Below are 26,951 nucleotides of genomic sequence, written 5' to 3' on the forward strand. Positions count from 1 at the left end.
GTCAGTAAAAGCAGTAGCCCACAGGAATCAGACATCTACGGGAAGTAAAGAAAGGGGGAGTAAAGAAACGCATCTGAGGGAATTCAAAGAAGGAAACCCGCTGTGGCTAGGATCCGGTAACATCAGTTCTGTGGAAAGACGCTGAACATATCTGAGACCCCTGTAATCCAGGGGTCTTAAAGTCACCTCGGCTAGCGGGCCGCAGTCACGAAATTTTGTCCTGCACGGGCCGGTATTGAAGCATACCATTCAAGCAATGCGGGAAATACGTGGGGGGGGGGGGGTTATAAGTATGACTACTGAGTTGGACAGAGAAAAAAAACAGTAGGTCTCAAAATAATATTATACGTTGTTGTATAGATGCAGTTATTATGGATAATATTATACGCAGTTATTAGAATAATGCTCAGAAGTTTCAGAAGGGAACAATACTATGCGATAGTAAAGGGCGAAGTGGCAAATGGATACGCATACTAAAAATAGGTAGTGACAGGAGAGCCGTAAATAGAAAATAAAGTGACTCGAAATATAAGAATAGCGTGGAGTTCACTTGGCAGCCATTCTCAAATCACGGATGATAGTTTCCAACTAACCCTCAAGAGAAAAACATATAGAAGCTGCATCTTAGTAGTAATTACATACTGAACAGAAACCTGAAGGCTCACAAAGAGGGTTCAAGTAAAATTGAGAACGACGTAGGGAGCCATGGAAAGGAAAATGATAAGGTAGCGTTAAGATACCAGAAGAGAGCAGAGTGGGTCAATGAAAAAACGGGTGTTAAGGGCGTTTTAGTCTAAATCAACAAGGAGAAATGGGCATGGAGATGGTATGTAGCGTGAAAGCTAGAAAACTGTTGTCATTAAGAGTAACAGAGTGGATTGCAAGAGAAATCAAGCGCACGAGGGGATGACAGGAAGATAGATGGGCAGACGTCGTTAAGAAGTTTGCGGGGAAACGCGGCCGCAGCAAGCACAACACCGGGTTGATTGGCGAAACATTGAAGAGGCCTTTGCCCTGCAGGGCGCGTACAAAGGATGAAGATTATTACGATGAATCACTGCATGTTTTCATTACACACGAAATATGTCCAGCGTATTTAGAATGATCAATGCTATCCGATACATAAGAAAGGACAAATGAGTGTCACGAAGAGTAGGAATATAATGTTACATTTTGTGAAATGAACGCAGGCGTAGAAGCTAGGGAGCTAGCAAGGAACGGCAGTTCATGTAAGTCCTTCGGGGCTGCAATACTTGCGTGGCGTGTAATGCGAACCATCAGCATGAAGACGTGCAGCACATTATTTGACTAAAATTCATGATACTTTCACCCAAGGAGCTTCAATTACCGCAAACGTCATTTGGAGTTATCGCAAAAGTTGTGTAAGTCCTCATAAATTTGTGTGAATTATTCATTGAACTATTCATTGAACGCTAACTCTATTCGTCCATGTGCCTCGTTATCACTCGCAAGGAATAACTCCATCTCCTAAAGACTCGGTCTTTGCCGTGCTGTGGTGCGCCATGGACAGCCCCAATTCCATGGACAGTTTTAGACAATATGTCCAGCGTCAGGATTAGTGGCGGTTTTTTATTACGAGCATATTTAGCGTAAAACGTTATTGTGACTACGAAAGCTTGTTCGTGCTCGCCACCGTCTGCGAAGCTAAGTCCCTGTCACGGAGCAGGTGTTGGCTTAAGTGACTCCGAACAAGAGCCGTCTTATGGCAGGACGTTGTCCCAAGATGCGCTGGAAGAAAAAAATCACACAGTTCAATATTTGCTTTATTTATTTTCATACTCTCAGACCCGAGGGCATTACACAGAGAAGTGGTCTGACAACAATACATCAATAACTGCAAATTTGAAGGTGGCGGATTCTTCGATTGCAGCAATGGAGGCAGGAAGGTCGTTTCAATGTGCATACGCCTAAGGCGGCTCGAAGGCGGAAGCCCACTTCTTCGCTTACTACTACTTGTTATTCTTCTTCTCTGCAGATTGTATTCATCCGTTTCCCACCACCCAAAAGATTTGTGCACATAATGTGGCTTTGCACCGCCGCCGAGATCGAATGCATTGACGCTTTTTTTACCTCACGTGGTTTGACATTGTTTACGGAACCTGCCTACGGGATCTGCCCACATTTGAACAAGCCACGTTGTAGTGTGATGACATCATCATACGACAATGTCATTACGTAACGATGACTCGGTCACGACATCACAAAGTCTGGCATCACAGAGTCTGACATACCAGAGTCGTGATGACGTGACGGGGTGACGTCAATGGTGACGTCATGCGACATGAGGCCACGTACATACTCCGACGGCATACATATATTTCCTTGACTATTACGCCACATTTAACGGACCTTAGTTACCTAGTTGTTTTTTGATCATTCATGTTTACGCAGCCGTCGACAAGGTCCTCGCGGTGTATCATCATGTCTCGGCTATTCGCGAAAAGTTCTTGAGTCATGAGAAATATGAGAAATATGAGCTTTCGCCTTGCTAACAACATCATCAAACACACTGGCGTTTCCCAATGAGAGTACTCAAGAAAAATTGCTGATGAAAGAGCAGGAAAGGTCGCGCAGCGCGGAAGCAGCTACTGCGTCTGCATGTTCGAGTGTCAAAGGTATTTTTGTGGTTATGCCATATGTACATAAGCTATCGCACAATATCATGAAGGTGGCGATCAAACATGACATGCGCATGTATGGTGTTCTCGGCTCCGCGAAAGTTGAGTGCTCTGTGCAGCCGCATCAATCGGCATGCGCAGACAAGGGCTACGTGCGGCACAAATAATGTTTCGACATTTGTGCCTTGCCCTACACATGTGATTTATCATATCCCTTTATCAGGTGGCAAAGTATACATCGGCCAAACTGTCCGGTGTCTTAATGATCGTCGCAGGGACCACATGTCTCCCTTCCCGCGAATGACGGTGCTCATCTGCGAAACCATTGCAGGCAGTGCGGGTGCACTCCTGCGTTTGACAACGCTAGCATTTTAGGTTGGGGAAGGACGAAGCCCCAAAGGGAAATTTTGGAAGCGTTCTACACTAATAAACGGAGAAGCAACTGCGCCAGCGCCACGTCGCAACTGTCTGGTAAAGAGATTAGCTTTCTAAACGCCATGATACCTAGTTAAGATTTCGTGTAATGCGACACATGGTTGTTCACGCATTCGCAAGGTAGTGGCCGATGGGTATAACTTAGCCTTTCAAGCATGCTTTTGACCAGTTGTAAGTGCCAGTGTCCCGCCGTTTCTTTCTCTGTGCTTTGTGTTTCCCGCTGTTTTTTAACCAATTTTATGCGTACCAGTTAGCCCAGTCCCATCGCCTTGGTAGTACTTAAGGAGGAGGAGGAGGCAGAAACAAACGTAAAGGCAGACAGCTTAGCCAGTTATTAGACCGGGAAATACTGAGCGTTTCCCACTAAACTAGGCATCTAATGAATTTTGTGCTGAGCCTCACAGGTTCTCAGTTGTCTGACCAGACTGTCTCACTGTATGATTTTCTAAAAAAAAAAATAGATTTAAAAAGCCGATCTTGATTCAACAATGTGCCCAACAATGATCTTGATTGTATCATATTACAACTTGCCGACGTATCAGTTACCATTTAAAAAATAGCTCAGCTGTGTACGACACTGCTAGGTAATATTTCTAGAAAATTTCGTAAGTTTTCTATATGAAGACCCGATTAGATCGACAGTACCAGTTTTATGTAATGTTGGCGATTATGACATACATCTTGGTTCACCTCTTTACCGAGTTGTTTGGGAAACCTCTCATGACCTTTACTTATTTGAAGTTTTCAAACCGTTTTTACATATCTTTAGAAAATCATTTCATGTGCTTTTCAATGCACGAACGGTTCTATCGCTACACGGGCCTGCCCATGCAAACACACCTCACATATCGTGCCCCTATACAGATAAAGGCCCTCGGCGCCGCAATGTCAAATATTATGATGTGCAATGATAGGTTGAAGTGTGGTAAAAATACCCAAACACAAGAAGATTACGTTCGAAAGAGCTCAATCACATCCGCAATATGTAGGAGCTCTTATTGCCCATTGATGTCATTCAGCGCAAAATATGTATCTCGATCTTTCGTTATCGCAATAAACGGGCTTGCTTAGCAGATAATTGGTGGCTCATTAATAGGCCGTGTGTAATATGAAATTGTTTTAGCATGCATAGTCTACAATTAGACTGTCTAGGACTCACAATGCTTTATTAGTATTCTCCAGTGAAGGAAACAAGTACTCTACTCAAAACCTTTGCGGATGAATTTGCCCTTCTGACCAAAGAGTTGGCGATGAACAGTATCATGCTCGCTTTTGCTCGTGTAGACGCAACATGTTTTTAGTCCAGAGCAGGTGACATTCTTTCTTATATGTCCGCCGCAAACTGCTTGGCATGTCCCTCCCAACGTTGAGCAGAATGGGGTTTTCGCTGCATGGTAGAGAAATGAATTTTAAGTATGAAGTTAGGCAACTGTTTAATGGTTCCAATATACAACTTGTACAACTACGCAAATAATCATTGGTGTTGCTGGAAGAAGCTGTCACGAAAAAAAGGTAGGGTGGTTTTAAAGTCAATCATAAAACAAATACGTTGCAAATTGTTAGGACACACTTGCTAACTTATTTTCATTACCATATTACGGTAATATTGTCCAGATGTGCAGCTTAGCTGGACACACATTAACGCACGTCCATGTTAAAGACGACGTCTTCAGGCTCACGGGCAAGGCGGCGCCAGAGGGTGGCATCATATATCTATGACCCGCGATAAAGTTAGCTGGAAAGCCACCGTTTTTGACTTCGCCAAATGACCACACTAGACATATTTAGGTTGCCGTCTACCGTAAATTCAGTTCAGCGCATAACTTCCATAACGGGTTGTTATGCACGCAGCTCAGCAGGAACGGTAATGCATGTGAGAACAAAGCTCATGCCTTAACTCATTCGTGACTGTGGGAACATTGGCCATACTTTGTTTGTTTTAGTAAATAATTTTCTTATGAATAATATGATATATACAGTTTACTATTATATATCAATATAAAGAAAATGATTGTACTTTTTAATCCTATTATTTAGAACGAGTGATATTAAATTACGGTACGCAAGATTATTTTTAAAATCTACAATTATTGAACACTGCATAGATGATTTTTATTGTTATGCCCCCAGCACGAAAGAAAAAAAAAACAACGAAAACTAATCTGAGATACAGAAAACATTTGCTTGACAGGTTTCTATGTTACAGAAAAGTTTGACTGATCTTGCTCAAAAAGCGTAAGAGTGACAATTTTTTGTCTGCTCAGTGAAAATTGACTTAGTACGCCATCTTTATAACTCTTGAAAAACGAAGTTGATTTCTGGACAAGTTTTGTCTGATTTTGGGGCGATGTGCCCGCAAACATACCCGCCATTTTTCTGATGATGTGAGAGTTAACAGCAGAGCGCCAAGACAGGCGTTCATTGATGATCATGCTCAGGTAGCGGTGTTAGTAGTAACTGTTGGGGTTTCACGTCCCAAAACCCCGATATATATATGAGGAACGCCGCAGCGCAGAGCTTCGGAAATTTCTACCACCTGGTGTTCTTTATCGTGCCCCTCAGGTAGCGGTGTTGCTCTGCCCATCGGATCGGTGTCTCTCCGAGGTATAGGCGGCTCATGCTTCGATGAGCGCGTTGCCAAAAATGGTAAACAATCGAGGCTGACTTCGTATGTGAAATCAGCAGAGCAGCTTTCATCGAGTCTGCTGACTTTATGGCGCAACGGATCTGGTCACCGGTTTACGATTTTTTTTCGTGGTTTTACTTCATTTTTCCTAAGTGTTCGTCATTTATTTCTTTACTTTCTTATTGTTTTTCCTCTATCTCTTCCTTCCTCCCCGAAGAATAGGCATGCGTTGTGCCCATCAAGGTGGCAGTGGTCAGCCTGCTTTCTCCCTCTGTACTCTGTGTTCTTGTTTATGAATATAATAATAATAATAATAATAATAATAATAATAATAATAATAATAATAATAATAATAATAATAATAATTTACGCGTGCTTATACCTCATTTGCATTCTTGCAGTTTTTTGTGTTTCGACACAGTGACTCGCAGCCTGACTTCATTTTAATGCAAAATTCGTTTAGCAAAGTATGGGATATTAGTTGATGCAGGTGGCACACTTTGACGCAACGCTGTATTACCTAATGCAATAGTGTTTATTTCCTGAAAGCACCCGGAAAAAAATTTAACAATCTAATACAAACTCATTGATACGCTAGCGCAAGTATCTTGTTTCGTTGATAGAAAAACTTTTAACGTTCTGCGTGAAGTGTGCTTGCGAAGAGAAGTTCTAGGGCTCGTTTTTTTGTTTGATACAGCCTTAAATAAAACGCACAGATAATGAAGCCGAGGACGGTGTAGGGGACGGTAACTGTGCTGTTTTAAGTGTATTTCGGTATTCACGATATAGATGTGAAGCAAGTAGAGTGGCTTAAAAGATAACTTGCCGCCGACAGGGACCGAACGTGGAATCTTCGGATATCGCGCCTGACGCTATACCAATCGAGCTAAAGCGGCGATCGTCCCCTCGTCCACTTTATCGGGTATTTATGCGCATGCTAACCTGAAAGTGTTAGTCAGCGCCGCTCGTAGCCATGACGGCGAGTGTAAGGCACTCGTTTTTTATATCCAGCTGGAGTCACGTAGAACGCGATCTTTTAACACGTGGACAGACAACGTGCAAGGCTTCGCATACTACCTGAAGGCATCATATCTTCCGGAACGGCACTCATGGCTACGAGCGGCGCTGACTAACATTCCCAGGTTTGCGCGCACATATACACCAGATTAAGTTAACGAGGGGCGGCTACCACCGTAGTTTACTTGGTAAAGCATCGGCCGCGTTATCCGAAGGCAGCAGGTTCGGTCCCTGCCGGCGGCAAGTTGTCTTTGCGTCCACTTTACTTTCTTCATATGTGTTTCACTTTTGATTGTGCACATGTATCTGCCGCTCTGTCTTTTTCAATATGAAGCATTTCTTACGAACCCAAGGCACTTTGAGCGTTTCTATCTATCTATCTATCTATCTATCTATCTATCTATCTATCTATCTATCTATCTATCTATCTATCTATCTATCTATCTATCTATCTATCTATCTATCTATCTATCTATCTATCTATCTATCGATCACTACAGCACCCAGCCGCCTACGTCTGGGTGCTCTAGTGATCGCCTCCATGTCTTGGTGTAGACCAATATTGCCATGGGAGCGCAAGAGGATTAGACGAATATGACTTTCTGGTCATCGCATGGATAACGTGAAAATCCTGTCGCGTACATCGTCAAACCCTTTCCTCCAGACACGTGTGGCACATACCCGGTTACCAAGGGCCGCTATATAAGAGGGTGTATGTCGCAAGTGATTGACAGTTTATATCTTCCCATGACAGCGAGATCAGACATTGGTAATTCAAATGCGAGGTCATTGAAAAACCCTCAGGATTCCAGCACGAATTGAACCCAAGCGTTCTGCGTGGCAGTCAGGTATTCAACCACAAAGCCACTCCAGGTCTAGAAACTGCTTTGTAAAATCAACCTATGCAAGCGTAATGTCAGTGCAACACACAATTTTATAACAAAGCAATAGACACTACATATGTGCTCCTATGATACAGGCGTCGTGTCAGGTTAACCTCTGTGTTTCCAGTGTTCGCTCTGTTTGATAGCAGTGTAATAAACATTAACATTTGTATTCCTCTGATTCCACAAGCTATATTCAAGGATTGCTCGACGCCGTAGAAATACGCTAATGAAAGTTACGTATGATATTCACGTAGTCGCACTGTAAAGTGCTCTTAGTTTCGATAATGCGGATGTCTGTGCTGTAAAATTAGTGCTGACGTTACGTCAGACCATATGTTACCCTGCGCCAGTGTAGTCGGCGTGCTTGGTAAAGCCACGATGTGCACACAACTAGTACGCTTTCAAAAAAGACGCCAATCCACCTCGTAACGCTTGTCACAAAGCCAAAAAATGCAGCGTAGGCAACTACTCTCTGAATGCTTCGCATGAAACCGATTCCCGCAAGGCGTGGGAGCTGCCGATTTTTTTATCTTTTGCTCAGCTGGGCCTCCTGCACTGCTCTAGCTAGCATTGTAACTTTTCGCTAGAGGCCCATTTCCTGCCTTTTGCTAGAAATAAACATTCATTCATTCATTCGTATCTGTATCGTAATCACTACAATGTTCTGAAAACAGTACATTTAACGTCCCTTATACCTTCCTTGCCTTGATTATTGGTTGCTCTTCATTGGGGCTGCGTAAAATGTGTAATATATTATTATGTTTTAAATATGCACAGCGCTACCGACCGCAGCGCAATGCCGCGCCGAGTTCTCAGCTACCCCTATATTAGGACGCAGCATTGTTTCGGTTTATCATACACGCGACCAACCGATGGTCTTTTTAGCTTTCGTACGCCTGGAGAAAACGCAAGTGGTTTGGTTCGTGGAGGCATCAAGAGGAACGAGAAAATTTTCAAGCGTTACCTCCATGATCTATGGCTCCTCAGAGAATCGTGCAAAGCGGAGCTTGACCCCAGCGCTTGGTAAATACAATGAGGACAAGAAAGCATGACTAGGCAGGGAGGTAATGCGCAATCGCTCGTAGGTACTTTCATCTAAGGTGGTTTGCTTCAATCACGGAGCTGACGTTTTACTGCAGTTGTAGTTTCGAGAAAACATGTCGGGATTCTCTAAGGAGGAACGCATTGAACTTTTCCACATGACATCGAGCAACACACACACACACACACGTCATAAATCGAACATGAATTGATCATAAATCGATAAAATTTTCGATTTATGATCGAATATTTATGATCGAGCACTTGTTCGATCGTAAATATGTTGGTTGTGTCCGGCATATAATTTTTTTTAAATGCCGATTTCAGTGTTCTTATCATACAAGTATATAGGATCAAGCTTGCTTACCTGTTTTACAGCAAACAGTTTTATCTCCACAGCCAAAAATCCATGACTTTTTCTCTTTGGGACAATCGGCTTCAGGTACACATGTGTTCCCGAAGAGATGACATATTAAGGGAAATCTGAATGCTGTAAAAAGAAAACAAACTTCGCAATTACCTTTGCAAGTGTGCGCGAGGAAAAAATTGGAAAAAAAAAGACACACTTAGGGATTGCTTCTGTCCACATCTTCCTTTACACGATGAAGAGAGCGTATCGCCAAGGAAGAAAAAACTCACACGGTCCCTTATGCATTCACCTAAGACGACTCAAAGAAGGAAGCCATCTTGTCCTTTTTCTTCTCAGACGATGTATTCATCCTACGCCGGCCCCCCCTCCTACATATTTCTGCACCTAACACTGCCTCCCGGATAGGATGTGCTTTATGCGACTCACGTGGTTTGGCGCTGCCACCGTCATCGGTCCATCTTTGACCAAGCGTCGATGCCATGTCATGATGTCATAATGTGACGTCACAAACTTTTGCGATCTGTGATGTTAGGATGACATATGGTACATCATCACGTGATGATATTTCGCATCACTCGTCTTGATTCCGACGCCGCCGGACGACGACCGTCTAGTTTCGCGCTTGACGAGGCATCTAAGACTTTCGCCTTAAAGTATTTTCTTTGGGAGCTCTTACAGCAATTTGTAATCAAACTTCCAAATGAGTAATTTGGTTTATGCACTTAACATAGATTATTGAAAAGGTATTGAAGGTGACGCTGATTATGAAGAAAGGGCGTTGGGCAGGCTTTTTACCTATAGAGTCTGCAAACCGTTACGTTTGAATGCAACAATATTGTCATCGTGATTGATATAGGGCGTACTTCTGAACGTCACTTGCATCTAGAAGGTATTTCACGCCGTACGTAGTCCTGAAATCTGACATGCAAGCAGAATGTACTACATGGCGTAGCCCCTAAGCGCACCTGAAGGCTTTCACTAAAGGTGGACTTCAAGTTCAAACTTAAAATTGTCATACTATTCGTTTGACGATTTTCCTAATATTTCTTATAAAACTCCGCACGTAATACTCTTGACTATGCATCACCTTATTCATCACAACTTATCAGGCGCATTTCTTTAAGTGAGAACGGAGATGACAACTTTCTATCAAGTAATTTGTGTTTTATTGCGATAGCAATTATATGGACAGTCCTGGCTGAATTTTGCCGTCGCCGTCGCCGTCATGCACCGTATATGTATAAGTATGTATATATATATATAAGCCCTTAAGAAAAATAATTCAGAAAAATGCTTCTGAAGCGTGGAATCGAACCAGGGACCTCTTCCTCCGCAGCGAGTGGCGCTAACCGCTGCGCCACGAAACGCAGATCCTCCACGCAGCTAACGGCGCGCGTTATATACACACCCTTTACCGCTGGACGGACTCAGAGACGGCCGGCGCTTATAAGCGTTTCTTCATTACCAGCGAGATGGCGCTAGGAGCATGACGGGCGCAGACGGGCGCATTTAAAAGTCGTCGGCGAGCTCGCTCGCTTCTTATTGCGCAGGGAGAGCCTTGCCCTTCCGCTGTCTGCTCGCGCGGTTTTCTCGTGGTGAGGGGAAGAGGAATGTTTCAAGCTTTCACCGTGATGTCCGCGCTCCTGTTACGGAGCGTGCGAAAGTCACTCGAGCACAAGGGACGCCGCTAAACGAACAAACAGAAGATGAGCGCGAACTATCAAGTGTCACAGCTCGACACTTGAAGCACGCTAGTCTCCTTCGCTGCTTCGGCCGCCTTTGCAACAGGAGCGCTCTTCAAACTGAGAGTATCCATTGGCGAGCCTCACTTCGTATAGCATTAGTTTCTTGCTATCGCATTCATTGCTTCGCCCTTGCGGCGAAACTGTGACTTTTTTTGGGCTAGTCAGTCCGCCATCTGAATGTGAGCTAGATCTGCGATGTTTTGTTTATTGCTTTGTATACGGAAGAGTACATGTTTGCGGCAATATTTAAGTGTATAGCATTTAATTAAACTTTTCCGCCGCGAACAATTGCTCAACATGCCTATTTAAAGTATTGGACGACAGAGCATGCCCTCTGTGGCTGCTTCCTGATATATTTGTTCCAGATACAATGCAGAAAGCAAGCGTTTGTGTAAAGCAAGGTACCCTATGATAATTAGATCGGTGTTTATTATTGTTATTATGTAATTGTTGAATGTTTTTGTGTAAAGCTCTATAAATTACACCTAGTATATTTATTCGATCTGCGACAGAACACTCCGACTCTGCGCATGACAAAGTAAAAGTATTACCATTGTTCATTCACCGTGTAGATTGTTATTTAATAGTATGTTTTATAGACCATATTACAACAGCGAAAAATGTATGACAGTTGTGTTTTTGAAACAAATAACGACAAAGCGACAAAAAAGGAAGGCGCACCTGCCTTGCTTTTTAGCCCATATTTTTCGCTGCCTTCAGTTCATCTAGTTTAGGGCTGGAAATATGATGTGAATACCAAATGGAGAAGCGAATTTTCTTTTTCAGTGTTTCTGCTTTTCGACATAGCCGATCTTCAAAGGCACATTACGTAAATGGTTTATTATATTCGAAACAGCACGACGTTCTGTTGTGCTACAAATGCTGTATATTTTAAGGTACGCTATGAACTCAATGACTGCTTAAAATACAAGAAAGGCTAGGAACTCTCATTAAATAAAAAGACAAGCAACTTAATGTGAGCACTTCTTTCTGTGCTAGTGCACTGAGTTGAATATGCGATGAATTGTCACACCAAGTCAATAAAAGAGAATTAGCGCGCCCACTTATGCTTCCATTCTAATGCAACTATGGTATCTATCATACGACTTCGTACAGACTTTTGAATGACCGCAGCTCGCCAGGTCTACTGCTCTCCATGTATGACAAGCCATACGCGTTGCAACGTTGTAGAACAATACGGCAATCATCCCATTATCGCCTTCGTATCCGCGGTTCCCCTATTGCCATCGTTATCAGTCAGTTTGCGCTCACCATCTTAATAAATCCATCATCGTTTTTATTGTTGTCATATTTCGCCAATTGTCGTTATACTTTCTTGTTTGCGGTAATTTCATATACAGTAGTCTGCTTTATACATACGCGTTGTGCAGTCTCTTACGGCTAAACCGAGCGGAGGCCAGATATTCTGTTGCATACAGAATGCTTCGCGTTACGCCTACCTTCATGATAAGCGGCACGTATCTGGAAACTTTTCACGCAAACTTCGCTCCACCCTGAGACGAAAAGTGTCGCATGTATTATAGTACACGCGTAAAAGTTCATAACTATACATTAGCCTATATATGAGCAAATTAACTAGAAAACAAAATAAATATTTTTTTCCTTTCAACCATATGTGCAAATATTGCTTGCGACGGAAACGTCGTCAAACATCAAAAGTTCAGTTTAAACATTGCATGAAAACACTACTCACCGATGGCATCCAAGATAAGGCAAAACAGGCAAAGTAAAGTGAGTGCCCTCATGGCGACAAACGGGCCGCGTTATTTCGTTGTTTTTCTTTGCACTATACCTGGAGCTGTTTTAGCCCTCGGGGACGTGGCATTGCTGCTGGTATTGTTTTTTTTATTTTAAGCCCCGTTTCAACAACCACCTGCGGATTGTGTAGGCGCGCGGCCGAAGCACATTACATAGAAAATCATAAGGAAACGTATATGGCTGGCTCCAAGTTCCCTTTCCTCTTGCGGCCGTTGCTTCTGCATAGAAAACACTTGCCGAGAACGAACAAAAGCTCATTGTTTTTGGAATACCCTATTTCGAAATACTGCTGGCCGGCTTGAAGGACTAGCTTCAGTACTTGGTTATCAAGACCTTCTGCATATAAAGGCTGCTAAGCATTCGCATAACGCGAGCCTATCTCACAGAAATGAAATATTTGCGCAGGATATACGAGCGCTTTTATTCGAAATAGGTGGACTGATTGATGAAAATACGTTTTATAACAGCCTAAATTTACAACAGAAACAAGAAGCAGCAAATTGCAGTACTCCAGCGCTTGTAAAAAAAACAACTGCTAATATTTATTTACAGCAGTGATATAAAAGTATATAGTCCTATTTGAAAGAACAGTGTGCATAATTTTTCGGCTTATCTCTCTGCAGATCTCATGACAATAATAGATTTCCACCTTCTTTCCTGTCCATAGCTATCAAGAAGGGAACAAGTGGTAGCTTTCGGAAAAGACACAAAAGCGCAATGCACAATGAAACGGTTTTAGCTGGGCAGTCCAGGCTAGTGAAAAGAGCTTCATGCTGCGATAACAGGTTCAAACTTCTGTGTTAGCAATAACTCTGTGTATATGGACGAATTATTTTCATATCACTGACTGGCGACCTATTCGAAGTACCTGCATAAATTCATCAATGATTAAACATTCATATGCGTAGGCTACAAACAAACAAACAAAGCTGTGGCACGTGCAGCCACGGCCCACGTTCCTTGCTGGCGTCGATTATCGTTCAGGCGTGTCTTTCCTTCCCTCCTGTGGCATAAGCCTACAAGTGACCTAGGACGAAGAAAATGACTGACGCAAATGCACCCTCAACTGAACAAGCCTCACGTCTGCAGGACGTCTCGGCCGTGCAACTGCGTCTCCCATCTTTCTGGCCTCAGGATCCGCAAGTTTGGCTTCACCAGGTCGAGGCGCAATTCTCCCTGTACCGCATTGCCTCGGAAACGACACGCTACTACCACGTAGCCTCAGTCCTTCCTCCTGATGTTGCCAGCAAGCTCTCTGACGTCATCTCCATCCCCTCGGACAGTACGCCATATCAGCACCTTAAAACCAAGGTGCTGGAGCGATTCATGCCTTCGGAACGCGTCCGCCTACAGCAGCTCCTTGCAGAGGGGGACCTTGGCGACAGGCGCTCCTCCCAACTACTGCGCCGAATGCGACAGCTTTTTGGGGAACACGACGTCTCTGCCCACTCAGTGTTGCTTAGTGAGCTCTTCCTCCAACGCCTTTCTCAGCCAATCCGCCTCGTCCTCGCGGCCGCCGGCGAGGTCAACCTGGACCGCCTGGCGGAGCTCGCCGATGAGGTTCATGAAAGGACCTCCCCATCTGTCAACGCTGTCTTACCACCAGCAGACACAGCGATTTCGCGCCTTGAGGCACATATCGATGAACACGCCGCCTCCATTGCCGCACTCCGGAGCCCCCTGCAGGAGACTCGTTCGCCTCGTTCCGGTCGTCGAGCTCTTCCACGCACATGACATGCTCGTAGTCCCAGGCCTCCACATCTCTGGTGGTACCACCGGCGTTTCCGACACCGAGCCACGCAGTGTACACCTCCTTGTTCGTGGCAGGGAAACGCCTGTCGGGATCACTGATGGCGGCGTGTGATCTCACCTCTCGTTCCAGCCGCCTTTTCATGGTCACCAACCAGCTATCGGGCTCCAGGTTCCTTATAGATACAGGTGCGGAAATTAGGGTTGTGCCCCCGACTAAGGCTGATCGTTCGAAATCACAGGGGCAAGTGCTTCGCGCTGCCAACGCCTCGTCTATAGCGACGTATGGACTCTGATCTCTCACCCTCGACCTCGGCCTTCGCCTCATGTTCCGGTGGGTTTTCGTCATCGCAGACGTGGATCAACCGATGATCGGCTCGGATTTCACTCATACTTCGATTTGGACGTCAGCGTGCGGCGGCACCGCCTCATAGACGGTCAGACTCGTCTCTCCATGTCGGGAGTCCTGTCCGACATCGCTCCAATGGCCATCCGTATGCTGATACCTTCCTCACCGTTCGAAAAATCTTGGCGTGTTTCTCTGAGTTAACAAAACCGTGCAACCTCACTCAGCCGCCTAAACATTCGGCGACACACCACATCGTCACCCGGGGTCCACCGGCAGCCCCTCGACCACGCCCCCTGTTTGGCGACCGCCTAGCTATTTGTAAACGGGAGTTTGACTACATTCTGGAGCTCGGCAATATACGCCCGTCGTCAAGCGCTTGGGCTTCGCCGCTTCATTTGGTGCCAAAGCGTGATCCTGGTGACCGGCGTCCTTGTGGGGACTATAGAGCGTTGAACGCCAAGGCTGTCCACGACAGCTATCCCCTACCTCACATTCAGGATTTTACATCGCGCCTCGACGGCTGCACAATTTTCAGCAAAGTGTACCTTGTTAAGGCGTACCATCAGATTCCTGTCGAGTCCGCCAACATACCTAATGCCGCCATCACGACCCCCTTTGGGTTGTTTGAATACGTGCGGATGCCTTTTGGACTCCGCAATTCGGCTGAAACTTTCCAGCGGTTCGTTTCTGAGGTCACACGAGGCCTCACTACTGTGTTTGCATATTGACGGTGTCCTCATTATCAGCCGCACGCCTGAAGGATGTGAGCACCATCTTCGCGCTCTGTTCCAACGTGCACAGCAGTACGGCCTCGTTGTGAACGCCTCGAAGTGTATTTTCGGCGCATCTGAGCTCGAGTTCTTGGACCATCATATATGATCCCAAGGAATACGGCCTCTCCGGTCCCACGTTAAATCAATTCAGGATTATCCTCAGCCTACAACACTGCGCCAATTACGTCAATTCCTGAGGCTTGTGAATTTACCAGGCGCGTGGCACGTCCAGCCACGGCTCACGTTCCTTGCTGGCATCGATTAGCGTTCAGGCGTGTCTTTCCTTCGCTCCTGTGGCATAAGCCTACAATACAAATAAATATGAAAAAAACATTGGCCGCGTATCTGCGTGCTTCGCTGCAAATGTCGTCTAAAGACGATAGAAGAGGCGCTGGGTGAGATATGAACGCCATCTGGCAATACGTCGGGAAACGTGAATGCTGTGTTGCGGTCTGGTAGTCCCGGCGCAGCAGCAGGCGAAGACCGGCAGTGACCAACGCGACCGGCGGGGACGCCAGCCAGCCCAAACACGCGGTTTGGCGCGAAGCGCCGGAGCAGAAGAAACGTCCGCACTCAACGAGTACTCTGCACACACTCTTTTATATTCACGTCGCCTGGGTAAAGCAGGAATGCCAGAGCGGCGCCCCATGGCACTCGTACAGTGCAATACTGAACCCAAACCGAAACACAACAATGAGCTCGTGCAAAGGGCACCGAGGAAGCCAAGTTTCGGCGCAGTCGCATTTTCTGCGCAGCTTAAGAAGCTAGGGTCTCTAGAATTACGTATCTATGTATTTTCTATTAAAGGAACACACCACCTAATACTTACCTAGCGATGTTGCGCCTCAGATATGCGTAATGTTTGCTTTTTGATCAACAATGTACACAAGTATAAACCTAGTGAGCCGTTCACGACGGCTGGCCCTTGGGCAAGTGGTTCAACTTTGGCCGAGTGGCTGAATCGAGGGACGTGCCGAAAAACAGAAAGACAGACAGAAAGACAGACCAAAATTTCTGCGTTTAAGTTCCCCAAGAAAGACTATCGTCTTTAAAAAATATATCTAAGTGCGAACATAAACGCCTAAATAAATAGTCGAAACGCGGACATTGGCGCAAATTGTTTACCAGAAAATACAGCTATTAGCCGTGATATTGGCGCGCTTCACACACAACGTGACGCGCTTGAAGAACGATGTATGGATGTTTTAGGACAAAAGAAGGCTTGCACTTAAAACATAACAGAAAAAGAGACGATATAGTTTGCGACATAAATACAAATAACATTTGTGTACGCATTATGGAAAGAAGCGGTGACGTAAAGCTCTAAACATATCGTTACAACTTACTATCGTTACATATCGTTACTCTTACACAAAACAGATGAAAAACATAACCGAAAAGACCAGGCACAAACGCAAATCAGGCCCGACTGTGGCCTAAACAATGCGTGACGTCCGCACTTGCGTCGAGCGCAATTGTTTTGTAACAACAACATCGGTTGTTGCTTTCCCACGTGTTTCCCTGTAAGCGCTTCGGCTGTTCGGTTCTCACAGACGATCACTCTCGCACAAGATAAGGAGGCAGAGAGTAGAAAGCCACCTCACCTTTATTGCCATAGCCCCAGTCCAAGAGTTGCGTGTCCTGCGGCGTCGAACGCCTGCACGCACCAGCCGCATCTCAGACGACTCCTATTCAGCTCGCTCCTTTGACGTTACCGCGGGCCATACGCAGCGGCACGAAAACCCTCAAAAATCTAATTATAAAAGGGTCTCAGCCTCTCAGGCTCAAGAAACATGACCATGTACACAAAGAAAGAGGAAGATTTACTCGTTTATGGTATAGTTTACATATGTTTCCGCGATTAGAGGGTGACTGAAATCACCAAGAAAATTTCAGAGCACATTTTCAAAGGGCAACATTATCAGCAGAAGCGTGAACCGCTGGAGTAGTTGGTGTGGCATTTCTTCGATGAACAGTGGAGAACTGTCGATGAATACGTGCACCGAGAGAGACAGAGGACCGCTAGGAAAGACGCTTAACTTGCAACTGAGTGTTATTTGACAAGAAAAATTCTTCGGGCTACTATTGCGCATGCGCAGTAACCAGCACACCTCTGAGGATTACGTGTAAGCCAAAAAGCAATACATCACATAAAGAAAGATATGAGTTGTTCACAACACGATATTACGTCCACGAGTTAGCTAAATATGTTATGTAGTATATATACCAGCAGAAGGTTTGTTTTGGCAATGATTTCATGCCTAGTTTACATGTGACGTAAGGTGTGAACAGAGTATAAATAGAAAAGTAGCATGTGCACTTGGAGGCAAATGCACACCAGCAACAGGCACACTTCGATGGGGCGGTGCAGTAAGTTCAACTCGCGAACCCACGATCTCTTGAAGTAGGATAGTTTCTTTGCTGTAAGGGCACCCCACTGGAAGAACCACCGAAAGTCATCTCAGGAACGTGTCTAACCTTGTGGCTCATCTCATTCCAAGTCGCCAAGCGAGGTATTAAGGCGAATGCCTTAGATGCCTCACCGAACACGAAAATTGACTGCCGGCGTCGGTGTCGACACGAGCGATGCAAAATGTGATCATCAGATCATGACGTCACCATACGAAGTCATCATGTGCGGCTACCATATGACGTCGTCATGACGTCACATGTACCCTGAATTTGTGATGTCATCATTACGTCGCTATGACGTTCTCTTTCACTTGGTCAAAAGCGAGCCGGTCACGGGGGCAGTGGAAAACAAGGTGAGGGGCAGAAAGCCTGCCGGGCTGAACAAGGGCGTTATAAAGACGTTTATTAGCGGACACACGGCGACGACACACGGCAGTGACAGTCAAGGCAGGGCTGACTCTCAGCACGAGCTGCGCTTTCTTCGAAAGGAGCCGAAGAAGGCGACCCGTTTAGAAGGTGCTCGAGAGGACGACCCATTACTGAGTTCGAACACTTCGCTACAATTACCTGAGCGGGTCATGCTAGGGCTTCAGGCGTTTCACGTTGGCAATGTCGCGCCCTCGACGGCGCATGTCCAAAGATGGTTCGATGGGTTTAATCAGGTAGTTGACCGGTGATGTGCGTTCGACGCTACGGTAGGGGCCTTCGTATTTGGACAGTAGTTTTGAAGAGAGGCCAGTTGCAGTGGTAGGGACCGAGAGCCATGCGAACGCTAGAGGGAAGAACGTGGGCGCAGAAGTGGTGGCGTCACCGCGAATGCTCTTCTGCTGCTCTTAGTTATGCGTAGTAAAGGTTTTGGAGAGCTCACGACACTCCTCAGCAGGTTTGGCTGTGGCAGGAATAGGCGCACATTCAGATCGACTGGCTTGTAGGGAAGGATTGCGTCGATTGTGTATGACGGGTGCCTGCCGTAGATTAAGAAAAAGGGTGAGAAACCAGCAGTGCTTTGAGGGGCGATATTGTCGGCGTACGTGACGAAGGGCAGAATGGCATCCCAATTTGTGTGGTCGGCGGCGATGTACATCGAGAGCATGTCGCCGAGCGTGCGGTTAAAGCGTTCGGTGAGGCCATTCGTCTGCGGGTGGTAAGCAGTTTTGCGGTGAACGACGTTGCACTCTTTGAGAATGGCTTCGATGACTTCCGACAAGAAAACATGGCCTCGATCACTGAGCAGCTCCTGGGGTGGACCATGACGCAGCATGAATCGGTGAAGCGAGGAGGCCACATCGCGCGCCGTAGCCGCAGGGAGGGCGGTAGTTTCAGCGTATCGCGTGAGGTGGTCTACAGCGACGATGGTCTACTGGATACCATCGGACGTCAGAGGAAGTGGCCCATACAAATCGCCGCCAAAGCGTCCAAACGCTCGCTCAGGGCAAGGTAGAGGTTGCAGACCTGCCGATGACCGGTGCGTTGAGGTTTTGCGGCGCTGACAATTGTTGCAGGAGCGAACGAACTTCTGCACGTAGCGGTACATTCCACGCCAAAAGTACCGTTGGCGAATGCGGTGGTAGGATTTCGATACCCCAGAGTGTGGACACTGCGGATCAGAGTGGAATGACTCGCATATGTGAGAACGTGGACTGCGGGGTACTAGTAGTAGCCACTGGCGGCCGACGCCGTCGTAACTGCGTGGGTGGAAGAGTTCGTTGCGAACCGTGAAATGGTGGGCTTGACGACGCAACGCGCCAGATGATGGTGTGGCCGATGGATCAGTCAGCAAGTCTATCAGTTAGGCAGTCTATTGATCGCTGCGCTGTTCGGTAGCGATGGTGTGAATGTCGAGGGATGAAACGGCAAAGTGAGACACTCAGCTGCGGGCATTGTCGTCAGGCAAGGGAGAGCGCAACAGGGCGTCGGCGTCAGCATGCTGACGTCCGTTGCGGTACAGCGCGCGGATGTCGTAGTCATGCAGGCGAAGTGCTCACCGGGCGAGACGGCCTGAACGATCTTGCAATGACGACAACGAGCACAGTGCATGATGGTCGATGACGACATCAAATGGGCGACCATACAAATAGCCCGGAACATCGTAAGGGCCCAGATGATTGCCAGGCACTCTTTCTCCGTAACGGTGTAGTTGATCTCGGCTTTAGTAAGCGTATGACTTCGATATGCCACGACATATTCCGGGAACACAGGTTTACGCTGCGGAAGGACAGCGCCGAGGCCAACACCGCTGGCGTCCATGTGTACATCTGTAGGAGCCGTAGGGTCGTAGTGGCGTAGTATGGGAGGAGACGTCAACAAACGATGGAGCTTAGCGAAAGCGTCGTCGCAATCTGACGACCACGAATTGAGGGGCCCATTGCTGCCAAGGAGCTTCGTCAGTGGCGATATGATAGTAGCGAAGTTTCGGATGAAGCACCGAACGTAGGAGCATAGTTCTACGAAACTGCGGAGTTCTTTGACCGACGTAGGTTTGGGGAACTCTGTCACGGCCGGAAGCTTGGCTGGATCAGGGAGAATTCCGTCCTAGGACACGAGGTAGCCTAGCATTGTCAGCTGCCGTGCTGCAAATCGGCACTTCTTTAGATTCAGTTGTAGCCCGGCGTCGCTTAAACGCGTCAAAACGTGCCGCAGGCGTTGAAGATGCGTGGAGAAGTACGGAGCAAAAACGACGACGTCGTCGAGGTAGCACAGGCACGTGTGCCATTTCAAGTTTCACAGAACGGTATCCATCATGCGCTCAAAGGTCGCAGGCGCATTACACAGCCCAAACGGCATGACGTTGAATTCGCACAAGAAATCGGGCGTGACAAAGGCTGCCTTCGGTCGACCTGACGTCATCAGCCATGGAGACTTGCCAGTACCCTGAGCGCAAATCGAGCGACGAAAACAATTCTACTCCTTGCAGGCTGTCAATGGCGTCGTCTATTCGAGGTAGGAGATAAACGACCTTACGAGCAAAGTCCAGCAGTGAGAACTGGCTCGCGATTTCCTCGCGCACGAATGTCTTCATCTCTCCAAGCAACGCGGAGTGGTCGGTTATGGTCAACAAGCCATCGAGCTCGGTGTCGCGTGATGGATAGTGACATGTCATCGACCGCTGCCCGCGTAGCTCCTCATAGCTTTGCCAGAGCGTTATCACCTCTGCTACTGTGCTGGGGTTCTTGGCGAGCAGCATGGTGAAGGCGTCGTCGTCGATGCCTTTCATGATGTGCCTGATCTTGTCAGATTCGGACATTGTGGCATCGGCTTTATTACAGAAATCGAGGACGTCTTCAATCTAACTGGTGAATGATTCACCGGCTTCATGAGCGCGTTCACGTAAGCGCGATTCGGCCTGCAGCTTACGAACGGCAGGGCGGCCAAACACGTTGATAATGGCGGTCTTGAATTCGGACCATGTCGTAAAATCTGATGCGTGGTTATTTTACCACAGGCCCGCCACACCCGCGATGTAGGAAACCAGGTTAGTCAATTTTCCTGCCTCGTTCCATTTATTTGGGACACTCACGCGCTCGTAACTCGCGAGCCAGTCCTCCATATCGGTACCATCCGCGCCAGTGAAGACTGGAGGGTCGCGGATACGAGGGACACCGAGACATGAGGTCGGTGCAGGCGGGCACGTTTGCTGGGCAGCGTCTTGAGGCATCGCAGGCGGCAGGGTACGGGATCGAAGAACCAGGGGCATCGAATGAGGGCCGAAGTTTTTGTGAACGCCGAACTCCTCCACCAAATTTTAAAGACGTTTATTAACGGACACTCGGTGATGATACACGGCAGTGACAGTCAACTCTCAGCACGAACTGCATTCTCTTAGAAAGGAGCCGAAGAGGGCGACCCACTAGAAGGTGCTCGAGAGGACGACCCATTACTGAGTTCGAATGCTTCGCTACAGCATGAAAAACCATTTTTACCCTGCGTCACTGAGGTGGTGTGTAGGGTACGATTGGGTTGCGGTAAAGAATATATTGGAGAAACCAGGAGCTGCCTCTATGACAGGTTGATAAAATATTCCACGTTCCTGAACACTCAGAGAAACGGTCCTCACCTCCCGATGCCTTGCAGAGTGCGGGGTACTCTGCCTTCTTTGATCATGCCAAGGTTATTGGCAGTGAGGGCAGGCTGGAAAGCGACATTTTTTAGGCTGGAAGGCAGAAGAGCCAGAGTAAGGCCTAGTTTGTTGTGCATAGTTGACACTTGCAACTCGCTACTGGACCACAAAGAAAGACGAACAAAACACGTATGGGCACAAAACGAGCGCTTCTTTGTACATACGTGCGTTTTTATGCGTCTTTCTTTCTGTTCGAGCAGCGCGTCGCAATTGTCAGCGAGCCTGGAAGAATTAACTCTACAGGTGGTATGTGTATTTGTGTGCGTTCTGTACATCTACATCTTACAGGGAGGGAATCATATTACTTGACGAGATGATGGCTTTCGGATTTCAATTTACTATGTCAGCCGCTCTTAGCGTATACTCTTTTTATCTTATATTTGTTGACACATTACACCATTTTTAAAATAGGTGCCAAATTCTTGTCAAAACAAAGCTCCTGCAGGTGTCTATACCATTTTGCTGAGTTAGGTTCTCGACATAATAGTGTGCGATGATCAACTTTTAATTGCACATTTTCATAGAGGCATAGTAGTTCTTGCCCATGCGCGGTTTTCGTCCAAGAGACTCTCGGTACAACTTTAGTAAACCATAGTAAAACGTCCAAGAGACTCTTCGTGCCTAACAAAAAGTTTTATGTTTAGCATCTTTCGCGTCAGTCCTGTGTTTCTTTCGTCGATGTGATTATTCACGGACGGTGCGGCGCACTTTACTCAGAAAATTATTAGCAGAGTTCGCGTTTTCACTTCAGTAAAAACACCTTTGGTAAAATATCGTCGTAGCAAGAGAAAAGCCAAATATATTGCTGTTCTCGTACGTATGGAGGAACTATCATTAGAGAGTGCTACTTAAAAAGGCTTTGTAAACTTTGATATAGCAAAGTGCGACTTAAGAAGGCTTTGTTTTCTGAGTTCCTTCTGTTGCTTGCAGCCCGATTTTTCTTGCGGTTTCTTCGTGGAACACGTATCGTTACCGAGGACGCCGGCGATGAGTCAGACGATATTTTGCAATTATTCAGCATTATTTCTAACTCTGGAGTATCGGCGACATATATTACCACTGTTCCTGAAGGGCTTTTGTAAGAAAACGAGTTCTGCCGTTTTATTGTATTCAGGCGCGTTGTGACTTTGGGCACAGTATTGTAGCTATAAATATTACCGAGGAATGTCCACAGGCGAACGAAGTGTCCATCGAGGGCTTTGGTGTCTGTTATTGTATAAACTTAATTTTACGCTTTCACTTCATGGAAGACCGTGCGCCCCATGCGAAATATACTCGAACTTTTGTGTAGTGACTATCCGAATAATTTACCCAATATAATACCACTGTCACGTTCACGGAAGAAATGCACCTGCACAAACTACTCAGAGGTAGTGGTGACAGCCAGCCTAAATTCCGGTGTTTAGTATTACACACCTTCGTCACCGTCTGCTGAAACGTGCCCCTTAGCATGAACCATGTGCCGTATTGTCGGTAAACCTCCAGATTTGGGCTCATGCGTGACTTGGAATGTACGTTCCCAGCAACTACATGTGCGGTCACAACGGAGATAGGCAAACCTCACGTTGGTTTGTACCGTTAGTTCGGTTAGTTGTCTGTTAGTTCCCATTATATTGCATCTAACAAAAAAGAGCCCTTAAAAAGTCATCTTCTTCCTACGTTGGTGCAAACTTACTTATCTCATTGTGCAGCCCTTGTCATTTGGTCAGGATTGCATTTTTTTCATTACTGCTCCTGCAAGGCGCATTTGCACGTCATGTGGAGGTGTCAGAAGAGCGCCTGAGATTGTGATAAAGCGGGTAGCGCAGAATCTGCAGAGCAACAAAGGTGCGGTGGGGAATGCTATAGAAGGAACGCATTGGGTGGGTTGGGCTAGGCGAACTTGCATAGAACGCGCCAGTGTGTGGTCGCACTCAAAACTAGCTCTCAACCGTATCAAATACTCCATCTTATGGAGACCGCCACATGGAGGCTTCATGGGCGCCTACAAGCAAACCAGTCCTGGTTCTAGCTTTGTTGCCTCCATGATCTGTTATTGTCATGAAGGCACGATAAGCATACTAATGACTGACATGCTGTTGACACTTAGCGCTGAAAACTTTTTCTGGGGCACAGGTTTTAACCAATCGAGGAACTACATGCTTACCAGTTTGAGCACTTCCTTATTCACCTTCACAACTGCGTGACATCTGGTGAAGGCACCTGTTACGTACATGATACCCCGGGAATTGTAGAACCAAGCCTTTGCCACGAAAATACTACAGCCGTTTCGGATCACCAAACTAGCGGCAGGCAGCAAGCGCTACAACCTCAATAAGAGTCCTTTCCTTACAAGACTAGAAAAACCTAGACCATGACCACAATATCAAGAGAAAATACAGCCCTTGGGGCACCTACATCTATCCTGCTTCAGCAATCTGAGGAGCCACCAAGTTTCTGCGGGTCATGCATGACTTGCATATCCAGAAACCTGACTCGCAGTTGGAGCAGCAGTTGGAGCAGCCAAGGCAAGCTGTACCATGTCTGTTTTGCCTTGCGAGTCGTCGCTAGGACACGGCTCGAGAAATAAGAGCCAACACTGGCAGCATATAACATTTTTCGCCCTAGGATCTTGGCCACCTTCACGAGCGTCGTCGGTAAGAAGAGGAACGAAATTTCGCTCAAAATCCGCGTGCAGCTGCCAAATGGTCACGTCGTGCGCTTAACAATGATGACCCGGCTGTTTGCCACAGCGACATGCTGATAGACAAGGCATTCGTTAGGCGAGGGGTAAAAGAGGAGCTCTTCTCAGGACTTATGCGGAACCAAAGAAAGAATGTCCAAAGATTTCCTTCCGCGGTATCAAAGGCTGAGGACGCTAAAAATCCGTACACAAATGTATAATGGTAATTTGATTCAAGACAGCGCAGCTGTTCGCTTCTTAAGCTACGATTAGCCGCACGAAGCCACCCGAGTCATCGTACGAGAGAAGCTGCGAAAGCTCTCACCTTTTCCGCAGCCTCAAATGACGTCAACTGCTGGCGTCGTACGCGACGAAATCCAACAGTCACTGGCTGTACCTGAGCTACTGCCACCACAGCCGAAAGCTGTAAGCTACACTGAGTGCACTCTGCCGTCACCTTCCTCTACGCCGTCAAGACGCCACACTGCAGCAATTCTGTCGCCAAACAACGCCACCACCATCAACGCCATACCGCCCGCCTGTTGGCCAATGGTGCTCCCGAAGGAAGACACAGATGTGGCATGCGCCGTCCGCTGTGCCTGTACTGCGAAATAGTCGGTCACACGTACCACCATTGCCAGTACCTCGAGATGGCACATCGTGGTTTCACCTTCAGTGCGCCTCGTCCACAGCGTGGCGAAAGGGCACGCGACATCGCTGACTACCTCGGATCGAAATAAACAAATGAAGACCTCGTCGGCCGTTGCGTTCACGGCCGCGGCCGGGTTCAACCATATCCAGAAAACTAAGAGCAGAAACCGATGGAGGTGTGGTTGTTGTTAGTCGCTAAAACAAAGAGCCTCCCTGCCGACGACACCATTGAAATATTTCTCTCGGGGACGAAACGAAGAAACGAAGGCACCCAGACGAAGCCAAGCACTAGATACAACACGCAACGCAATAACAACAGCGGAACAAGTGGACACAGCCGATAAAACCTCTGCCTAATCGTAACACTCGACGCCGAATCAGCGACATCGACATCATGACCAATTAGTACGCTGACCCTGCTATAGTGGACACCGAAGCTGTTCGCTCCATCCTGAGTTTATCGTTTTTCCCCGAGAGGAAGAAAGCAGTGTAAGGGAAGGCGCCCGAATGCCTAGAGGAGACGTAATAACGCGAACTGGAATCTCTGCGACAAGAGTCACTCTTCGTGAGCGCACTTTCCCTGCCATATTCATCTTGAAACAATGCTCGCGAAAGGTAATTGTTAATATAGACATAATATCCGAATCAATAATGCTGTCCTCAAGAGAAACATTACCGCCGCACAAAACTCGAGGAAACACCTTAAATGGACTCGGAAACCAAGCCCACATTCTGCCGCGCTCCGGCGTCACCACGCCTGTCGGCACTAAAAAATCTGCGACTTGAGTACTGGAATACTTCAACACGTGTAGCACTGAAAAGTCTGGAGTTAAATCATGATGCTTGCTATAAAAGAAGCACATGTGAGCTGCATGGAAGGAAAGTGAAAGAGGTACTCACAAATATCAGCCACGAATAGAAGAACATCAACAAAAGCACAACTGGTGCCTATACAGAAAAAACTGCGATAACAAGCAGCGTTTCCACCCTCTTGGAGTCTGCCAAGCCTACGCCGATGATACCCATGCCTGAACCAGCTTGCGACATCGATGCGAGCCTTCCCAGGCACAAGCAAGAACAGCTCGAGGGTAAGCCCGTCTAACGAAAGGACTGCTTCTCGATGTCCTCGAGAATATGAGAAAGCTCTGTTGCTAAGCACTGCATTATAACCGAAGAATACGCCCGCACACTTCTGCAGTGCCCGCGGGGAGTTTCTGCACGCGAACGCGAAGTTATGAAACTAAAAATCGACAAAATGATGCGTGATGAAACCATAGAGTCATGCAATAGTCCTGGGGCGTCACCGGTGGTATCAATGAAGAAGGATAGATCCCTTTGGTTGTACGCCGATTATCGCGGTCATAAAAATATCTCGAAGATAGGCGTCCACTCCCTACCATGGATAGTTGACACGTTGGACCAGATTTGCAGCGCAAGGCCTTTCTCGTCGATGTACTTGAAGACAAGCTACTCGCAAATTGAAGCGAATGAGGGGGGTCGAGAGAAAACCGCCTCTATCACGTCATACGGCCTGTTCGAGTTTAAGGTCATGCAATTATGGCTGTGCTCGGAACCCGCGACGTTCCAACGCGTAATAGACATCGTACCGGCGGGCCTGAGGTGGCCGTTTTATCTCGTTTTATTACATGACCTAGCCAATTTAAGAGCGGAGCTGTTTAAAACCGAGGTAAGTATCTGT

At 46.8% G+C, this 26,951-nt stretch overlaps 1 protein-coding gene and 1 long non-coding RNA gene across 2 annotated transcripts; one reads left to right on the top strand and one right to left on the bottom strand.

Annotated features, from left to right (window-relative positions):
* Positions 1 to 4,225: 4,225 nt before the first annotated feature.
* On the bottom strand, positions 4,226 to 12,645 carry LOC119383674 (uncharacterized). Its single transcript, XR_005181703.2, has 3 exons — positions 12,475 to 12,645; positions 9,013 to 9,135; positions 4,226 to 4,461 (listed from the first exon to the last, which is right to left on the bottom strand). It is a non-coding gene; the product is annotated as an uncharacterized LOC119383674 (long non-coding RNA).
* Positions 12,646 to 13,580: 935 nt separating this feature from the next.
* On the top strand, positions 13,581 to 14,273 carry LOC119381885 (uncharacterized). The gene has a single exon (XM_037649637.1). It carries the CDS (start codon positions 13,581 to 13,583, stop codon positions 14,271 to 14,273), a length of 693 nt encoding a protein of 230 aa, XP_037505565.1.
* Positions 14,274 to 26,951: the final 12,678 nt, after the last annotated feature.

The sequence above is a fragment of the Rhipicephalus sanguineus genome, chromosome 2, assembly GCF_013339695.2.
Source record: "Rhipicephalus sanguineus isolate Rsan-2018 chromosome 2, BIME_Rsan_1.4, whole genome shotgun sequence".
Lineage (NCBI taxonomy): Eukaryota > Metazoa > Arthropoda > Arachnida > Ixodida > Ixodidae > Rhipicephalus > Rhipicephalus sanguineus.